Here is a 17,780-nt window from a genome sequence, read left to right as displayed (position 1 = left end):
AATTTATAGCTTAATGATTCAACATTTGGTGAGGTTTCATTACTCATATAAGGATCTTTAAAACTTTCTTTTCTTACATATTTTAAATAGTTAAAATTAGGGGTCATTTAATGTATTTCTATGTCCATTTAAAACCATATTTATAATTTATAGTATGCAAGATACTGTCTTAAGACCATAGAGGATATAAAAATGAAAATGGTAGAATTCTTGCTCTCAGGGAGTTAACCTGTTATATGAAAGTTAAAATCTGATTCTAGGAATATGAAAGAGGCAAGCTAGAACAAGCACCAATGTTCCATAGAGTTAAATATTTATTAGCACCTGAAAGGAAAGGAGCGACACATAGCAGCAATTCACCAGAGAGTTCCGCTTTATTAGGGAAAGGTGCTGGGTTATATAGGAAGGGGCATGGGGTGATTGTGGTGTCACTTCTACGGGGCTGGTGTCTGTTGGCTAGGTGCTGGGATTGGGAGGGGGGCGAGAGGTGATTGGGCTTCAGGTGGCACCGGCGGGAACTGAGGAACCTGAAGAGAAGCCGGAAGTTTGCCATCTTACTGGTGGGGACCCTTCATTCCCCCCTTTCTCCTCTATGGGTTTGTGAACGTTGCTTTCTCTCTGACTGCTTCTTGCTGAACAGGGGCGGAGAAGGGAGTGAGGGCTTGAGGACAGGGAGGAAAGGGTTGATAGGACTCCCCACAGTAAGGATGAGTAGATGTGGACTTCTTCAGGTTGGAAATCAATGAAGGTTCTTTGTAACTATAGGTCGAGGACCTGTTGATTCTAATGGTGCTAAGAGGATATGGGTGTCAGGAGCCAGGCGTCTGCAGCCATTGTTTCCAGGAACAGTTTCCAGCGGAGAGAGGGGTCCATCTCAGCGTGTGGTGAGGAGGTCACGTGAGGGTGATGGATCTTCTGTGGCCAGAAGCTGGTAGTTCCTGAGTAAAAACAGGTTGAAAGCTTGATTAGAGATTTTTCTGACTTGGGATTTGGTGAACTTTATTATACAGGGTAAGAAGAGACAGGCGAGAAGAATGATTATTATGGGGCCTGCGATGGGCCAGAGCCAGGTGAGGAGGGGGTTTGTTAGTATTGACGAGAATGGGTTGGAATTGGAAGCAGAGTGGAGACTGGAGGCAAGGTCAGTGAGTTTGGTAATGTCAGTTTCTACAATGCCGGATTCGTTGATGTAATAGCAGCACTCTTGGAGGAAGACGCAGGTGCCGCCCTTCTCGGCTGTAAGCAGATCTAGGGCCCGCTGGTTTTGAAGGGTGACCTTAGCTAGCGAAGTGACCTGTCTTTGGAGAGAGGCTAGGGAATCAGCAGTGGATGTCAGGGCTCCCTCAAATTTGGCGTCAAGATCTCTAACTGCCCATAGAGAGTGACCCAAGGCTTCTCCCAAAAACCCTGCTCCAATGGCTGAGGTGATCTAAGAGATACTGACCATGATGGGAAGGAAAGCAGCTCTTTTTGTGCACGAAGGCAAGGGAGGTTGGGGCTCAAGGAATTCTGCCATGCTGTAAAGTGTAAACTGTGGGATTAGGGTGACGAGAATGCAGGGTGTATCAGAGTTGAGAGGCAGTGAGTTGAAAAGACTGCTATTACACTAAAAGAAGTGTCTCGGTTGCGTAAAAGTCTTAGAGCCGGAGGTAGGGCTGTAGATAGAGAGGCAGTGAAGTGCGCTGGAGGGGGGTGGAGTTGGGCCTACACAGTGGTGGATGGTGAGATTATCTGCATATTCTGGTTCCCATAGGGGTATGTCTGCCAGGGGGCAGAGGGGTTGTCTTTCTGCCTGGAAGGAGTAGTTGGAAATATTAAGGGGCACGGCAGCCAGCAGTGGGCGCTGTAGTGATGCGCACAAGAAACAATTGGCTGTGTTAAGGGTGTGGTTGAGAAAGATGGTGGTGTCCTGAATGAGCTGTAACGAAGAGTAGGAGAAATGGGAAGAGGGGCGGGGATAAGAAGATGAAGAGGCGCAGTCAAGAGTTTGGATAATGACTTTTTCGGAATGTCTGCTATCTGATGCAACTTGAGAGATCTGGGAATGAGAGGGAACATACTTTTGAGAGATATGAAGGGTACTGTGGGGGGGGTCGAGGACCCCCCCCCATAGTAAACTGAGGCTGTGACTCTGGCAGCTCATCGAAAGTCCCAGGGATCTGGGATTGATAAAGAGAATGAGCCATTGGGATATTTCATGAAACGGTTGGAGGAGTAATACTGTGGGTACTGGAAGTTACTCATGTAGTGAATGGCGCAAGACTAGTAGGGACATCTCCTGTAGGTGTCTGGCCATCGCCTGCAATAGGCTTGTTTTTGGTCATAGAGGAAGCAGAGGTAGGCAGAATAAGGGGAGCTGCTAGTGAACACTTGGGTGGAGGGAGGAAAGTGGAGGAATAAAGGCTCAGAGCAGCTTTTCAGAGGGCAGTCTGGTGTGGCAATGAGGGCAGTAACTTTTGTTTGATGCTGTGTGTAAGTCTCTCTGACTTTGAATCGCCATACAAAGGAGGCTGGGGTGGTGGGGAAGACAATAGGAATGAGGAATAAAAGCGAGAGAGCAGTAAAGGAGGAAAAAGTCATGATTCGGGTATGGATGGCAAAGGGGTGAATGGGATTTCGGAGGAAAGAGGACAGTAAGGTCAGGAGTCTGGAGGGAGGGAGAGTCTGTAAACTTTTGTAGGTTAAGAGATCTTTTAGGTGATGTGGGGACAGAATGGTAAGGGACGCCCTGAATTTCAGTTTATGAGCTTCTTTCTGCAAGAGCTGTCTAGTGGCTAATGCTCGTAGGCAGGGGGCCCATCCCTGAACTGTGGGGTCTAACTGCTTGGAGAGATAAGCTACTGGGGCAAAGGATGGGCCATAATATTGGCTTAGGACTTCTAGAGCTTGACTGGACCTCTCATGAATGTATAATGAGAAGGGCTTCGACAAATCAGGGAGATGGAGAGCTGGGGCTTCTACAAGGGCTTGACGGAGCTTAATGAAGGAGTGTCCGGGTGAGGAGGATAATGGTTTTTTAGGGGGGCTCTTGCTGAGGTTGTATAGGGGTCTTGCTAACAGGGAGCAGGGAGAAGTTAGGGATCTATGCTCTAAAATATGTAGCTAGGCTTAGAAAGGAAAGGATTTCTGTCTTGGTTTTGGGAATGGGCAGGTCAGAGAGGAGCTATTTTCTGTCTAAGGTAATGGACTTTCTTTGTTGAGATAGAACGAATCTGAGGTAAGTGACAGAAGGGGAAGAGATTTGAGCTTTGACGGGGGATACTCGGTAACTTCTGGAAGCTAGAAGGTTAAGTAGGGAGGCAGTGTCAAGTTGAGACTGTTCCCACGAGGGACTGCAGAGTAGAAGATTGTCTGTGTATTGTAATAAGGTGGACTCAGAGTGATCATGATGAAACTGTTTGAGGTCCTGAGCTAGGACCTGTCTAAAAATATGGGGACTATCTCGGAAGCTTTGTGGCAAAACTGTCCAAGTGAGTTGTTCAGAATATCTTGTGTATGGGTCTGTCCAGGTGAAGATGAAAAAATCTTGGGAACAGGGTTCTAGAGGGATAGAAAAATGGGTCCTTGAGATGTAGGACTGAGAAGTGGGATGCTGAGGCAGGGATCTGTGATAAAAGGCTGTATGGATTTGGAACTAAGGGATGGATAGGGACAACGGCTATGTTGATGAGGCGAAGGTCTTGGACGAGGCGGAAAGATCCGTTGGTTTTTTTAACAGCTAATATGGGGGTATTAAATGGGGAGTGAGTGGGTCTGAGGTAATTTTTATTTAAGAGATTTTGAATGATGGGTTGGAGGCCTATGATGGCTGAAGTGGTTAGGGCGTATTGGGCCTGACAGATATACTGAGAGGGGTCACGTAATTTGATAGAGGCAGGGGGACAGAGGGCCATGGAGAGGCTTGTAATGTGTTAAACTTTGGGATTTACAGGATGTATGAGGGCGGAACCGGAGCTTTCATTGGGTAGAGGGGGGTCGTCGGCTAAGAGGGCCATCAGAAAGGGAGTACTGGGGGCTGAGGGAGTGGATATAGTTATGGAAACATGGAGGAGGGAAAGGATGTCTCGTCTTAGTAAAGGGATGGGACACTGGGGCATAACCAGGAAGGAGTGGGAGAAAGGTATGGGATTGTCTAGGATTGTGCATAAAAAGGGGGGGGTTTGAATGGGAAAATCTGTTTACCTCCTACCCTGACTATAGGAGTAATGGCTGGCGTGGTAGGGCCCTGGTATTCTCGCAAGACTGAGAATGTGTCTCCTGTATCTAGGAGGAAGGAGATGGGGCAACCGTCTACTGTTAAAGTAACCCTGGGCTCCTGTTTGGTGATGGAAATGGTTGGGCGAGAAGCCCCCGGGCCCCGTCAATCTTCTTCTGCCAGCCCCACTACGGCGGGCTTAGGATGGGGGTTGTTCGTCCAGCCTCCCCTTCGGTTGGTTGGGCAATCAGACCCCCAGTGGCCCTTTTTGTGGCATCTGGGGCATGGGGTGGTAGGAGATCTGGGGGAGGGGCATACCCTTGACCAATGTCCCTCTTTTCCGCACTTGAAACAATCTCCTGGGCGGGGGGGCTTGTTTGTAGAGGGGCGCCCAGGTTGTGGTTTTATCAGCTGGTCCAACATCTGGAAATTGGCCTGATCAGCCTTTTGTTTACCGCATTCTTTCTCCTCCTCCCGGTTATGGAAGACTTTAAAGGCTACTGTTAGGATCTCAGTCCGTGGGGTAGCGGGGCCCTGTTCTAACTTTTTGAGTTTAGCTTTAATGTCGGGGTAGCTTTGAGCTAGGAAGTATGTCATAAGGACATGTCTTCCTTCAGGTGTTTCTGGGTCCAGGCTGGTATACTGTAATAGGGCTTGAGTGAGTCTGTCTAAGAACTCAGAGGGGGTTTCATCTCTCTTTTGAATTATGTCTTGGAGCTTTTGAAAATTGACTATTTACGAGCTGCCTTTTACAGACCTGCTATTAAGCAGGAGGCAAAAATATCTCGAGAGCAGAGACCCATGGCAGTGTTATAATCCCAGTGTGGGTCTTGTTCGGGGACAGCAGTGGGGCCAGGGGGATAGGTGGGGTCAGTCCTGTGGGTTTCGGTAGCGTGCATTTGGGCGAAGTCCCAAACTCGTCTACGCTCTTCAGGGAGGAGAGTATTGGCCAGGAGCATGAAAATGTCATGATGTGTGAGGCTGTAAGACTGGAGGGTCCATTGAAACTCCCTGATGTATGTCGTGGGATCAGTGGAAAAGGAACCTAGGCGTTTCTCTAGTTTGGCTAAATCTCCTAAGGAGAAAAGGATATGAACGTGCACGATGCCTTCGGATCTTGCTACTTCCCAGAGGGGGGCGATAATTTTGGGAGGCCCTTGGGCCCGTGTCTGAGGGGGACTGAAGGTTCCTGGCTCAGTCTGTGGGGGAGTGACGTGGTCTAGCCATGCCTAGTCGAGCAGGTCCTGAAGTGCGGAAGGGGGGCAAAGAAAATAAAATCGGACCCACGTGTCACCAGCTAGCAGCCCAGCTGCTTACTTCTGCCACTCTAGTTGGGCTTGAACTCATGACTCTGAGATTAAGTGTCCCATGCTCTACTAACTGAGCTACAGCAGGGCTCCAGTTAACTGCTTATGGAATGCGTAAACAGATCTGTTCTTTGTTCTCCATTCCTGCCACATCGGCAAGTGGGGGAAGAGCATAGCTAGAAGCAGGGGCGGTGTTTCTACACATCTTCAAGGTTTCCCTATTTTCAGAGTGAGGAGTCTTGGCTCGTCTTCGAGGACAAGATATGTTTTTGTGGGCAGATAACTTCTAAGGACTGCACTGGTTGTTCTCTAGCTTGTGCTTTCCCATGCTGAGTTCAGACATGGGGGAAGGTGCTTTCCCATTCTCCCTACAAACATCTGAGAAGACAAAGGCGGTCCCTAACAGGGGAGAAACAGGTGATGAGGGCAAAAACGGAGGAGGCCCTTGGGACCTAGTTAAAGGGGGGCTGAAAGGCTCAGGCTTAATCTGCGGGGGATGAAAGCGGAGGAGGTGAGATGGGGGAGGAGATGGTGGGGAAGGAAGGGAGAAGGGCTGTTGTAAGAGAAGAACGGGAAGGGATTGAATGGGAGGCTTCTGCGGGGGCAGCGGCTTGCAGGCTAGGAGAACTTGGGAGAGGGCGGGGGGGAGGAGGAGGCGGAAAGCTTCGATATAGGGAATCTCCTTCCATTTTTTCAGGCGCTGGCAGTAGTTAAAAATATCGCGAGTGATGTTAGGATCAAGAGTTCCCCCTGCGGGCCATTGGTTGTTATTGTCTAGGGGGGTATGTCGGCCAATCTTGGGAGCAATATTTACGGAGAAGTTTTGGTTTTATATCAGGCATCAGGGAGAGGGTAGCCAGATGCTTAAGCAGGCATTCAAGAGGTGAACTTTCAGGGAGGGATGAGGAGGCTCCCATGGCTAAGGGACAGAGAAGGAGACAGACAGGGGAAGACGAACGGAGATCTTCGGACTGGAAGCAGACCACAAGGAGACAAAGGGCGTCCCCGATGATCCTTGGTGGTCTGCGGAAACTCGTATACGAGTCGGAATTTCTTAGGAAGTGAGGGTCGTCACCCAGACTTCCGTAAGAAGGCAGAGTGCCGGAGTCACGAGGTACCTAGCGCTAGGCGTTTTCGGCAGACAGAACAGATTTTGGCAGACGGAACAGAAGGAAGAGGGGGCGGGGAAAGGGAGCGTTCTCATCCACAAAGGAGTCACCTCGTTTATGGCTGTTGGAGGCGGGGGGCCTGAGAGTCTGCCGCAGCCGTGAAGGCCTGAGGCAGGTATTTATGGCTGTCAGAGTAGGGGCCTTAGGGTCCGCAGCAGCCGTGAAGGCCTGAGGCGGGGATTTATGGCTGTCGGAGGAGGGGCTTGATGGTCCGTCGCACCCGTGAAGGCCTGAGGCGGGGAGAGTTCCCTCCTCATCCCCGAGCGTCACGGCCTTGCCGGATGATCACGGTCAATGGCACTGCAATAGCTCGGGGAAGAGTGGCCCACTCCGGGGGGGAAAACTTACCTAAAGACCAGAGAGGAGTGGTGAGTGTGATGAGCCAGCGCCGGAAAGAGAGGACGACGGCAAGCTGCTGCTGGTGTCGGGGGGAAGACGGGGCCCAGTTGGGGTGTCCCGTCTCCCCGGTTTCTGCACCAATGAAAGGAAAGGAGCAACACATAGCAGCAATTCACCAGAGAGTTCCGCTTTATTAGGGAAAGGTGCTGCGTTATATAGGAAGGGGCATGAATTGATTGTGGTGTCACTTCTACGGGGCTGTTGGCTGTTGGCTAGATGTTGGGATTGGGAGGGGGGCGAGAGGTGATTGGGCTTCAGGTGGCGCTGGCGTGAACTGTGGACCCTGAAGAGAAGCCGGAAGTTTGCCATCTTACTGGTGGGGACCCTTCTGCACACATATTAAGTTAGATGTTTAATGTGCTCGATGCTGTGGCTTTATAGGCAGCCGGCCCCCTTAATGCTATCTTAAAGTTGCAAAGTGCAGAACAGGTGCAGCTTCAATTTTATGTAGCATCTCTGAAAATCTAGGTGCTTAGAGGCTTTTTCTTCTTCCTTTTTTTTTGGAGGGGGAGCAGAGTAGCAGAGCATGCATGTCCTTGAACATCTGGTATCATAGATATTTTGCCATTTCTGAATTTTCAGTTCATTTTGCACTGACATTAACTTTGATTCTCAAAGTTAATTTTTCATTTTAAGGCTGCTTTCAATTTAGTGGATGATCTGTTAGGCATGTCCATATAATATTGTTTCACAGAATACTTTCTTCTTAAAATTCTTAATGTTATTACTTTGGTAACTAAAGTTAACTCTTGTAATTATAATATTTATAACCAGCACCTCTGGATTTACAGTCAGTGATCATTTCATTCTCATATAAAATGCTCATTATATAACCAGTTATAAACATTTTACTAGTCATTTATGTGTGGCACAATCTTTATGACTTAAATCCGCAATGTGGGTGGCGCGTATTAGAATTTGTTAGGTGTCATAACAGATGTATAAAAGGGAGATGTAAATTTGACCTAGGAAAAATCCAGATAGGCTTTGTACGGGGAGAAATATTTTCTCTTCTCCCCTTCCATGTTTCTTTGGCTGGTCCAATAATTAAATTGGTGTAAGACAGATTAATAGGAGAAAAACAAGCAAAATAATGTATGGGATTCCCCAAATCAAGTCTGGGAGCCCCACAAAGACATGAAACCTCAAAGAGCACAGGTATTTGTGGTTTATAATGTTTTCTGGGCTAAGGAGAGGGGTAGAGTTTGGGGATACAAAGGGAAAGCAGGCCATTCACAGGAAAGCAGAGAAGATGTTTAGAAGACAAAGGTTGTCCTGTTATGCAGATAAGTTTCTTAGGGAAACAGGTGTCTCTAGTAAGGACTCTCTTCCCTAGTGTAAAAGCCTCCTTTCGAATGTAAATTTAGGCAGTGGACAGGGAGATTTTCCTGAATCTCCTGGGTTTTGATTGCTTCAACTCAAAATAATCCTTATGAGAAAATGACGTATTTTGGGGTGGTAAAGTCTATTCCTCTTCAGGTACATGAAGATGATTGCTTGAGTGTTGATCTCTGAATGAGTAGGATTTCAAGAAGCAGGGATAGGAGAAAGATCATTCAGGTGTTGAAGAGACCCAGTGTCATGCTAAATGCAGTAAGGGGGCTAAAACATGTTGGACACTTTATAGGGATGTTACATCTTCATAACTCATCCTCTAGACATGTTGCAAAGTGCTGGACAATTTTAATGATGTGCTGTGAGGATTTGTTCCACAGCCACATTTATGGGCCAGCCTATGGCCTCTGAAGTGGCGAGGTAGGAAAGCATAAACAGAGGACTCTATGGAGCTCAGCAAATACAACTCCTGACTGAGGGCTATTCGTATGTGAGACTGGCAGAGTTTCAGGAGCTAACTAGGCTTAAGCATTTATTTACTGAGTAACATTGTAGGCACTCAGCTAGGCAGTGGAAATGTGGCAATAGACAAGATAGACTGTGGCTTTTGCTCTCTTGAGGCTAATATAGTACAAAAGATAGATACTAAAAAGGTAAATATAGTAATTTCAAGATAACTTACATAGTGATAAATATATTTTTTAAAAAAGAGGGCTGCTGTGTTAAAGGAAGCAATGAAAGGCCTTGCTGGGAACAGTTTTTGGGTAAGATCTGAATGACAAGGAGACATGGAGAGAAATCAGTAGGCAGAAATCGCAAGCAAGGAAGAACAGAATTAGCAGCAGCATAGAGATTAAAAACAGGTAAAGAGGAAAGGGACAGAGAGGTCAACCGCAAACTAACCAGAGGGACTGTTAGGGCCCCAGAGCTGCTGCTTGATTTTTGACTTCTAGGCATAAGTAAATGTATATATCCCATCTGCCACTCTTATTCTGCTGTATGATATATCTATCTATCTATCTATCTATCTATCTATCTATCTATCTATCTATCTATCTATCTATCTGCCACTCTTATTCTGCTGTATGATCTATCTATCTATCTATCTATCTATCTATCTATCTATCTATCTATCTATCTATCTATCTATCTATCTCTATCAATCAATAGTCTTTCCAATCATTCTCCTAATGAGGGGCAACTAGGTTTTGCCAGTTTTTAGCTATTATGAACAGTACTGAAGTGTACATTCTTATGCACACTTTCTGTGTACACGTGGGGAATTTTTCTGCGTACCTGGAATTTAAATTGGTGGGTGATAAAGAATGCCTACTTCACTTTCATTTAATATGGCAATAGTTCTCCACAGCTTTAAAAAAAAATAATTTACCTTATCACTGGTAATGTATATTTGACATTATCATAATTCAAAAATATTCCAATCTAATTTATATAAAATAGTTGTTTTAATTTGCATTGCTTTATTTTCATAGGCTTACTGGCTGTTCGGATTTCCTCTTCTGGGAATTGATATTCTTTGCCCATTTTTCTATCTGGTGGTTTGGCTTTCTCACTGATTGTATTCTGAATGCAAATCCTTTTTTGATCAGGGTTATTGCAATGATCTTTTTCTATGGTTTGTCATTTAACTTCTTGAAGTTTTATATTTTAATGTTTTCAAACTTATCTGTCCTTTTCCATCATGGTGTGGGCTATATGAGTCTTGTTTAGGAAATCCTCCCTTAATTTGCAATCATAGAGATCTGATCCTGTATTTTTGTATTCATTTTTTCATTCATTCATTTGCATTATCACATAACTACTACAGCAATGGAGTATGTTGATTGCCAAAGATATAAATATGAACTAAAGCCCATAGTTTACTTTAGGATCCACTCTTTGTGTTGGTAGGATTCTCTGGGTTTTCATAAACCCATAATGTCATGTATCCACCATTACAGTAACGTGCAGCATAGTTTCACTGATGTAAAAATGCTATGCCTCATCTATTCATCCTTTTTCTTTCTGCCCAAACCCCAGGTAACTACTGATCTTTTTACTGTCTCTATTGTTCAGCCTTTTCCATAATGTCATGCAGTTGGAATCATATTACATGTAACCTTTTCAGATTGGCTGCTTTTACTTAACAATATACATTCAAGGTTCCTCCATGTTTCTTCATGGATGGGTCCCTGATTTCTTTTTATTACTAATTAAGTTTATTATATCATGTACCACAGTTTTTTGTTTTTTTAATCCACTCAACTATGGAGGGACATCTTGGTTACTTGCAAGTTTTGGCCATTATGAATAAATGTGCTATAAACATTTCTGTGCAGTTTTTTGTGTGGATGTATGTTTTCATTTTCAACTCATTTGGGTAGTCAAGGAGCATGATTACTGGTTTGCATGGTAAGACTGTGCTTAGCTTTCTAAGAATCTGCCAGACTGTCTTTCATGGTGGCTGAATTTACATGAATTCATTTTGTAGTCTTTCAAATTTGCTGTACCATTTTGCATGAATTCATGAATTTGCAGGAATTCACCCACCAGTGACAAATGAGAGTTCCTGTTTCTTCCCATCTTTATCAGTATCTGGTTTGCCCATATTTTGGATTTTAGTCATTCTCATAGGTGTGTGCAGTGCTATCTTGTTTTCAGTTGCAATTTCATAATACATATGACATTGAACATATTTTTATGCTTGTTTGTTATCTGTATATTCTTGGTGAGGTGTCTTTTCTGATTATTTGCCCATTTTTAAATTGGGTATGTCTTCCTATCATAAAGTTTTAAGAGTTCTTTGTGTATTTTGGATACAAGTGTTTTTATCGGATACATATTTTCCAAATATTTTTTCCCAGTCTGTGGTTTGGCTTTCATTCTCTTAACAGTGTTTTTCATGAAGCAGAACATTTTAATTTTAATGAAGTCCAACTCACCAAATTTTTTTTTTTTCATGGATTGTGCTTTTGGTGTTGTATCTAAAAAGTTACTGCCAAACCCCAGCACCCAGATTTTCTCCTATATTTTCTCTTAAGAATTTTATATGTTTTACATTTAGGTCTGTGGTCCATTTTGAGTTAATTTTGTGAAAAGTGTAAGGTCTGTGTCTGGATTTGTGTCTTTTTATATATGGATATCAAGTTTCAGCACCTTTATAGAAAAGATGATCTTTTCTCCATTGAATTGCCTTTGCTACTTTTTGAAAGACCAAATTACTATATTTGTGTGAATCTATGTCTGCTTTCTATTCTGTTCTATTGATTTATTTGCCTCTTCTTTGCCAATACTGCACTGTTTTCATTACTGTGGCTTTATAGTAAGTCTTGAAGTTGGGTAGTGTCTGTCTTCTGATTTTGTTGTTCTTAGTACTGTCTGGGCTATTTTGGGCCTTTTCCCTCTCCATATAAACTTTAGGATTAGTTTGTCAAAATCCATACAATAACTTTCTGTTATTTGTTTTGGATTTGCATTGAATGTATAGATCAAGTTGATAAGAACTAACATTTTCTACATAAAGTTTTGCTTGTAACACTGAGGTCTTTAAATTTTCTAGAACTTTTACACATAATGAGGAGGGATCAAAAATTTTCCCATACGAGTAATGATTGTTCCAGTACCATTTATTGAGTAGCCCATCCTTTCTTCATTAATTTTTATTGCCACCTTCATCATATTCAAAGTTCTCATATGTGTAGGTCTTTTTCTGGAATCGCTGTTTCGTTCTTCTGATCCATTTGCCCATTCCTAAACTTTATAGTAATACCTGGTAGGATGGGTTTTCCCAAATTAGTTTCTAACCCTACCCCCTCCCCCTGTCCCCCACAAAATAATAGCAGCTTTTATTGGACCCTAAGATTCTATATGAATTTTAATGTTAATTTAATAAGTTCTGGGAAAAACCCTGTTGAGATTTTAAATCTAATTGCATTATAGTTATTGGTTAGTTCAGTGAAAACTGAGATCTTTCTAACGAGTATCTTCTCTTATTTATGAATATGGTTCACTTCTCCATTAATATAATTTCATCCATAAAGTTCTTGTACCTATTTTGTTAGTTTTATTCTTAGGTAGCTAATATTTTTTCCTAATTTTTATTGGATACTTTTTTTAAAATTACAAATTTGTGCCGTTCCTGGGATGAGTTTTTTTATAATTTGCTATTAAATCATTTTATAGTTCAAAATAGTTTTAAAATTCTTAAACTGTCAACTGTTTAATAAAAAAATACATACAAATTACACACAAATACAAGATACTATCTGAAATGTGAAAGTATTGATTATTTCTCCCCAAATTGGAAGGAACGCATAGGGTTTCTAGTTGTACCATGATTTAAACAAAAATATAAGCCTAAGTCTGGAAAATGCTGAATCGACTTCCTTGGTATATCATAAAAATATATTTTCTTTTCCCTCTTTATAGTGTATGAAGTTTACTGTTTGTTGATAGTCATCTATTTTGTGACTGATAAAGGTAAGTAGGTTCATTCTCAACGAAAATGTAAACTTATCCTAAGGAGGTAATTTAAGCTTTGAATGATTAAATTACCACTAACAAACATATACACCACATACTGGGTGCTGCAGGCAAGACAGATTGTGGTCAAATTTCGGCTTATTCTCCCAATAAGTTACTTGCGGATTATCCAGTTAACAGTATTCCCTTAACAGGGAAATAGCTACTGTAAGACTTTGAGACCAGAAGTTTAAAGGTAGCCATTTTAAGGTCCACTCAGGGATACCCTGAAACAGGCAAGGAGGAACTCGAGTATTGGGCCCCAGCTAGTTTTTTCTCCTTCCCTTTCATCTTCATTCTGGACTATAACCTGTTTTTCGGGGCTTTTAGTAATTCTCAGTATAGTTAAACATCTGCCCTTAAAAATAAATCTTTTAAGTACTGTCGTTGTCTAAATACCTTAATTAAGTTTGCCCCAAATGCCATCATCTCAGTATAAAGCTAATGGGATTTTAGTGGCCCACCAACTACGTGGCGATCCAGTTAATCCAGTTTGGCCAGAGTCAGGCCAAGTTCAGAGACTGATCCAGGGGTTATTTCAGGACGTGTCCCTTGCTTCGCATAAAAACTCAGCCCTACCTCAGACCCAGACCCCAAGGCCCTCCTATTTAGGTGAGCTTTCCACGCCTTTCGGATCTCGGCAGGCTCAGGCTCATTCCGGAGGAGGAGCCCACGTTGTCCGCACTAGCAGCACTCAGGGCAGAGTGTCGGGTAACGCGGAGACGCCGCGCGGGGCACGCCGGGGGACCGGCCCATTGTGTTGGGGACTAGAAACTGGGCCGCGGCCCCTGACGCAGGCGGAGACCCCGCCCCGCGCGTGACGCCAGCGTCAGGCCAGTCCCGGCATGCCCCGCGGCCGCCGGCGGTCGGGCGCAGACGAAAGGAATTTTCCCGGTGAACATCCACGGCTCAGTTAGCTGCTGTCCAGACGTGGGTCGGCGAGGGTGCCGCCTGCAGCCGTTCTCCTAACGCTCGCCCATCGGTTTTAGCGCCCCCCAGCCCTCCCGCGAGGGCGCCCCGGGACGGAAGGGTCCACCAGCCTGTCGGCGCCCGCCGCTCTCGTGGTCGCCGTCGCCGTCGTCGTCGTGGTAGTCTCCGCCGTCGCCTGGGCCATGGCCAATTACATCCACGTCCCGCCCGGCTCCCCGGAGGTGCCCAAGCTGGACGTCACGGTTCAGGATCAGGAGGAGCAGCGCTGCCGGGAGGGGGCCCTGAGCCTCCTGCAGCACCTGCGGCCGCACTGGGACCCTCAGGAGGTGACTCTGCAGGTAACGCCCATACCTCGGCCCGGGTGGGGGGCTCTCACGATCCTTTCTATTCCCCGCTGACCCGGGGGACCAACGGGAACGTCTGCTCCCTCGGTCCTTGGGGAAGTGACCCTCTTTCCTCCATCACCCCCTAGGAAGGTCACTCCCCCTTCCTTCACAATTGCTTATTGAGGTTGTCCTGAGGGCATATTTTCTCTTTCTAGAAGCGGCCACGTACGTGACGCACCCGTTCCTCTTGCCCTTCCTCCCACTCTATCCATTCTAATTGCAAAATGAACCTTTTCTACTCCTCCTGCAAGGGGTCGTCCCTAATCGCCCCGAGCAACCTTCTCCTCTCCTACCACAAATAATGCAATAATTAATCCTTCAGATCTTGCCGTTGCCTGTCTCGGCGGTTTACTCCCATTGGTGCCTCACCCTGCGTTTTATCTTCTCAAATCCTCGTATTGGCGAGAAAACTCCATTCTAAAGGAATAACCGTGGTCATGCATTACTAGGTTGGGCTCTTAGGTAACACTACACATTTTATTTGACTCGCTACTTAATGAATTTTTTAGTCGTATTAGTAAAATTAACAATATCTAATGTTAGAATGATCCGAGGCTTGTGTATATTTTTTATTTGAGCCACTGTAGTCATATAGAGACAAAAAGTGGGAGAAAAATCCTTAAGAATATAGGCGTTTTCTAATAACTTTTTTACAGGAAGTTATGATTTAGTAGCCATAAAATGTATTTTGAATATTAATTTTTTAAAGTTTTTAACTTTTAGAGTTTCAGGAACTATCCATGAAATGAACCTCCTTTTCCCTTGCAAGCATGAAACAAAGTCAGTAATTTTAAATGCTGAGGTATTGGGTTTTGTTTCAAACCTGAGCAGTAATATAAGAACATCACTTGAAGTAGCCAAATCAAATGTCTTGTTTTGTTGACTCATTTTATTGACTTAACAGTATCAGATTCTTGCTAGAATAGCCACCTGCAAAGGTGAATAAAACATGAACAATGCCCCAAGGCCCAGAACAGTTCCAGACACACAGCTTTCATGAGTGTTTGTTTCAATTCATATTGCTTAGAAGAGTTTGGCAGATTAAAAGGACCCATGTATTTTGAAGGAATTGGTAGACAAACATTTTGAAATTTTAAGGAAATGTTAACCAGCTGTATAGAAAGAGCATAGTGAATTTAAAATGGTTTTCATATGCAATTTTAACAAATTAGTATGCTATATTTTAAAAATTAAATGAGCTGAAACGTCCAAATTGAAGCTCTCTTCATTAACTTATTTGTGGTTTATTAAGGAAGATTTTTAAGATGTGTATTCTGGCAGTCATTTGTAAATTAAACAGGTGTTACCGTCAGTGCTTCTTCCTAGTAAACTCTGGTGCTAGCAAACCATGTTACTTCTTAAGTAGAGACTTTAAAATTTGAAGCTTTGCAGACTAGTTTCTGTTGATGTATTTGTACAACATTAGTAACAGCTTCCCAGAGGTACTGTATGCCAAGTTGTGAGTTAGGTGATCTACATTTTTTATCATTTAATTCCCCAAACAACTATATTAGGTAGGTACTAGGTACCAGCCTCCTTTTTTTTTTGGGTGAAACTCTGAAATAAAGCCAGGATATAGGTAGAAAAGGGCCAAATTTGGTAACACGAAACTTTTTGATTGTTGGAAACTACTTAGGATCTAATCTTGTCTTCTATCTCTGCAGCGGTTTTTGACTTTTAAGACCTTTGGACTCATAATCCAAATTTATAATTTACTTACTTGTAAGTAAAGGTAAATACTACCATTTATTTTGCTCTAAGGATGATTATTAGTTAGAAATAAGTCCCCCATGTGCAAACAAAGCTTTTGGTCTGAAAGCTGGGACAACGACTGAGCTGAATTGGTGGGCCTTCATCCCGACTTTGGTAGATCTGACTCTGGGCCATTACAAACTCTTCCCATAATGCTTCAGGATTCCTTACTAAATCAGTGGGAATCTTTTTGAGATTTGCTTTATTTCCTTTGTATACAAATAAAAATCATACCTCAAATTTCAGAAAGGGAAATATAAGTATGTATCATATAATCAACATATTGGAAAAGTTGGGCATCTGTAATATAGCCCATTTTTTTTCCCAAGTATTTTTTCTAATATTTTTATGTGATTTTTGTGGCTTTAAACATAGCATAGAAGCTTACTCTCATAATACATATTTTACTTGGCAATTACTTCTGTCAGCTGAACTGTTGAGAACATATCAGAAAATTCAGAAGCAAGTGTAAAAAAGACAGTCAACATGATACAGAACTCAGTCTCTGCTCAAAACTTATGGATGCATGGAATACTGTATCTCATTTTAGATGGTATTTTAACAAGTTTAATTATTTGGCTTTCCTGTCCATTCAAGATTAAAAGAATAAAATGTAAAAGGGGTGGTGAGCTTTTTGGGGTATAGTATCTTAAATAGACGGGGTAGATGTAAAACAACAATACCAGTCACATTACTTTTTATTTAATCATATTTTACTCTTTGTAAAGCATTTTCACATAAATTCAACAATCCTGTGAAGTAGATGTACACTGTTACATATATTTTATAGTTAATGAAACTGAGCTTGCCACTGTAAATGGGAGATCTGGGTTGAGAACCCATCTTGAGAATTACTGCTCTTTGATCAAGAAAAGTTTGTATATTATGGGGAGCCATTTTGTGTAGAATTAATGAGAACAAAAGCTTTGGCCCATAAAAAGGTTCTGCTTTAAGTTCCCTTGGACATAAATTTGTGTTTCTTTTTTCCACATGTGATATTTTATAAAGAGATTCTTTTCAGGCCTCCTTAAAAATAAAGTTACTCCTTTTGTTACGTAATGACTCCCTCCCTGTCTTTCTTGAAGATGTGGAGTTGTTATTTATCTACATTTCTTGAGATGGTCCTGTATAAAGGAGTAAAAAAATCAAGTGAGATCTCTTAGGCCCAACAGGATAACTCTCAGGAGACTCTTAAAAATTATTTTTCCTTCTAAAAGAGTGATGAATCAGTGTTTGGAATATTCCAGTATATCATCTGTGGATCTTTCTGTATGCACTGTTGGACAGTGTTTTTTTGCAGTTTGTCACTACGTGAATTTTTGTATAACTTGGGAACTGTAGTAGATAATGGCCAAGGCTTGAAAGGTAGGCTAGAAAGACCATAATTACTATGTGACATTATGAAGCTGACATCTTTTCTTGTTATAGAGTCTCAATGTGATCACTTGCTATCCAGTACCATATATATATCAATTTAGTTTTTCAATAGTTCGTATATTAGAGTGGTCAAAGCGTGGAGTTGGGAACATCGTGCTCATGTTCTCTGCTTACTAGCTGTTAACCCTGGTCAAGTTACTTAACTTTCCTAAGCCTCAGTATCCTTGCCTGTAAAATGAATCCAATTGCTCCTACCTCAAAGGGTTGTTGGTGAGAGTGAAATAAATGCTATCTCATGATAACTACTGCTGAGCACATAATTTATGTTGGATTCCTGAATCAAAAAGCAAACAATGCATTTGTTCTTTAAATTCCCAGTCTCATGGGGAAGACCAAATAAATAAATAAA

The 17,780-nt window shown here is 42.9% G+C and overlaps 1 protein-coding gene across 1 annotated transcript in view; it reads left to right on the top strand.

The window, feature by feature from the left end:
* The first annotated feature begins 13,760 nt into the window (after positions 1-13,760).
* Positions 13,761-17,780, top strand: part of ETNK1 (ethanolamine kinase 1) — a 54,729-nt gene continuing 50,709 nt past the window's right edge. The window contains exon 1 of the mRNA XM_017669086.3: positions 13,761-14,194. Coding sequence (XP_017524575.2) covers positions 14,039-14,194 — 156 coding nt within the window. The 5' untranslated portion in view covers positions 13,761-14,038. The remainder of the gene's footprint in view (positions 14,195-17,780) is intronic.

The sequence above is a fragment of the Manis javanica genome, chromosome 15, assembly GCF_040802235.1.
Source record: "Manis javanica isolate MJ-LG chromosome 15, MJ_LKY, whole genome shotgun sequence".
NCBI lineage: Eukaryota > Metazoa > Chordata > Mammalia > Pholidota > Manidae > Manis > Manis javanica.
The sequence above is the reverse complement of the archived record's forward strand: the minus strand, read 5'-3'. Positions and strand labels throughout refer to the sequence as shown.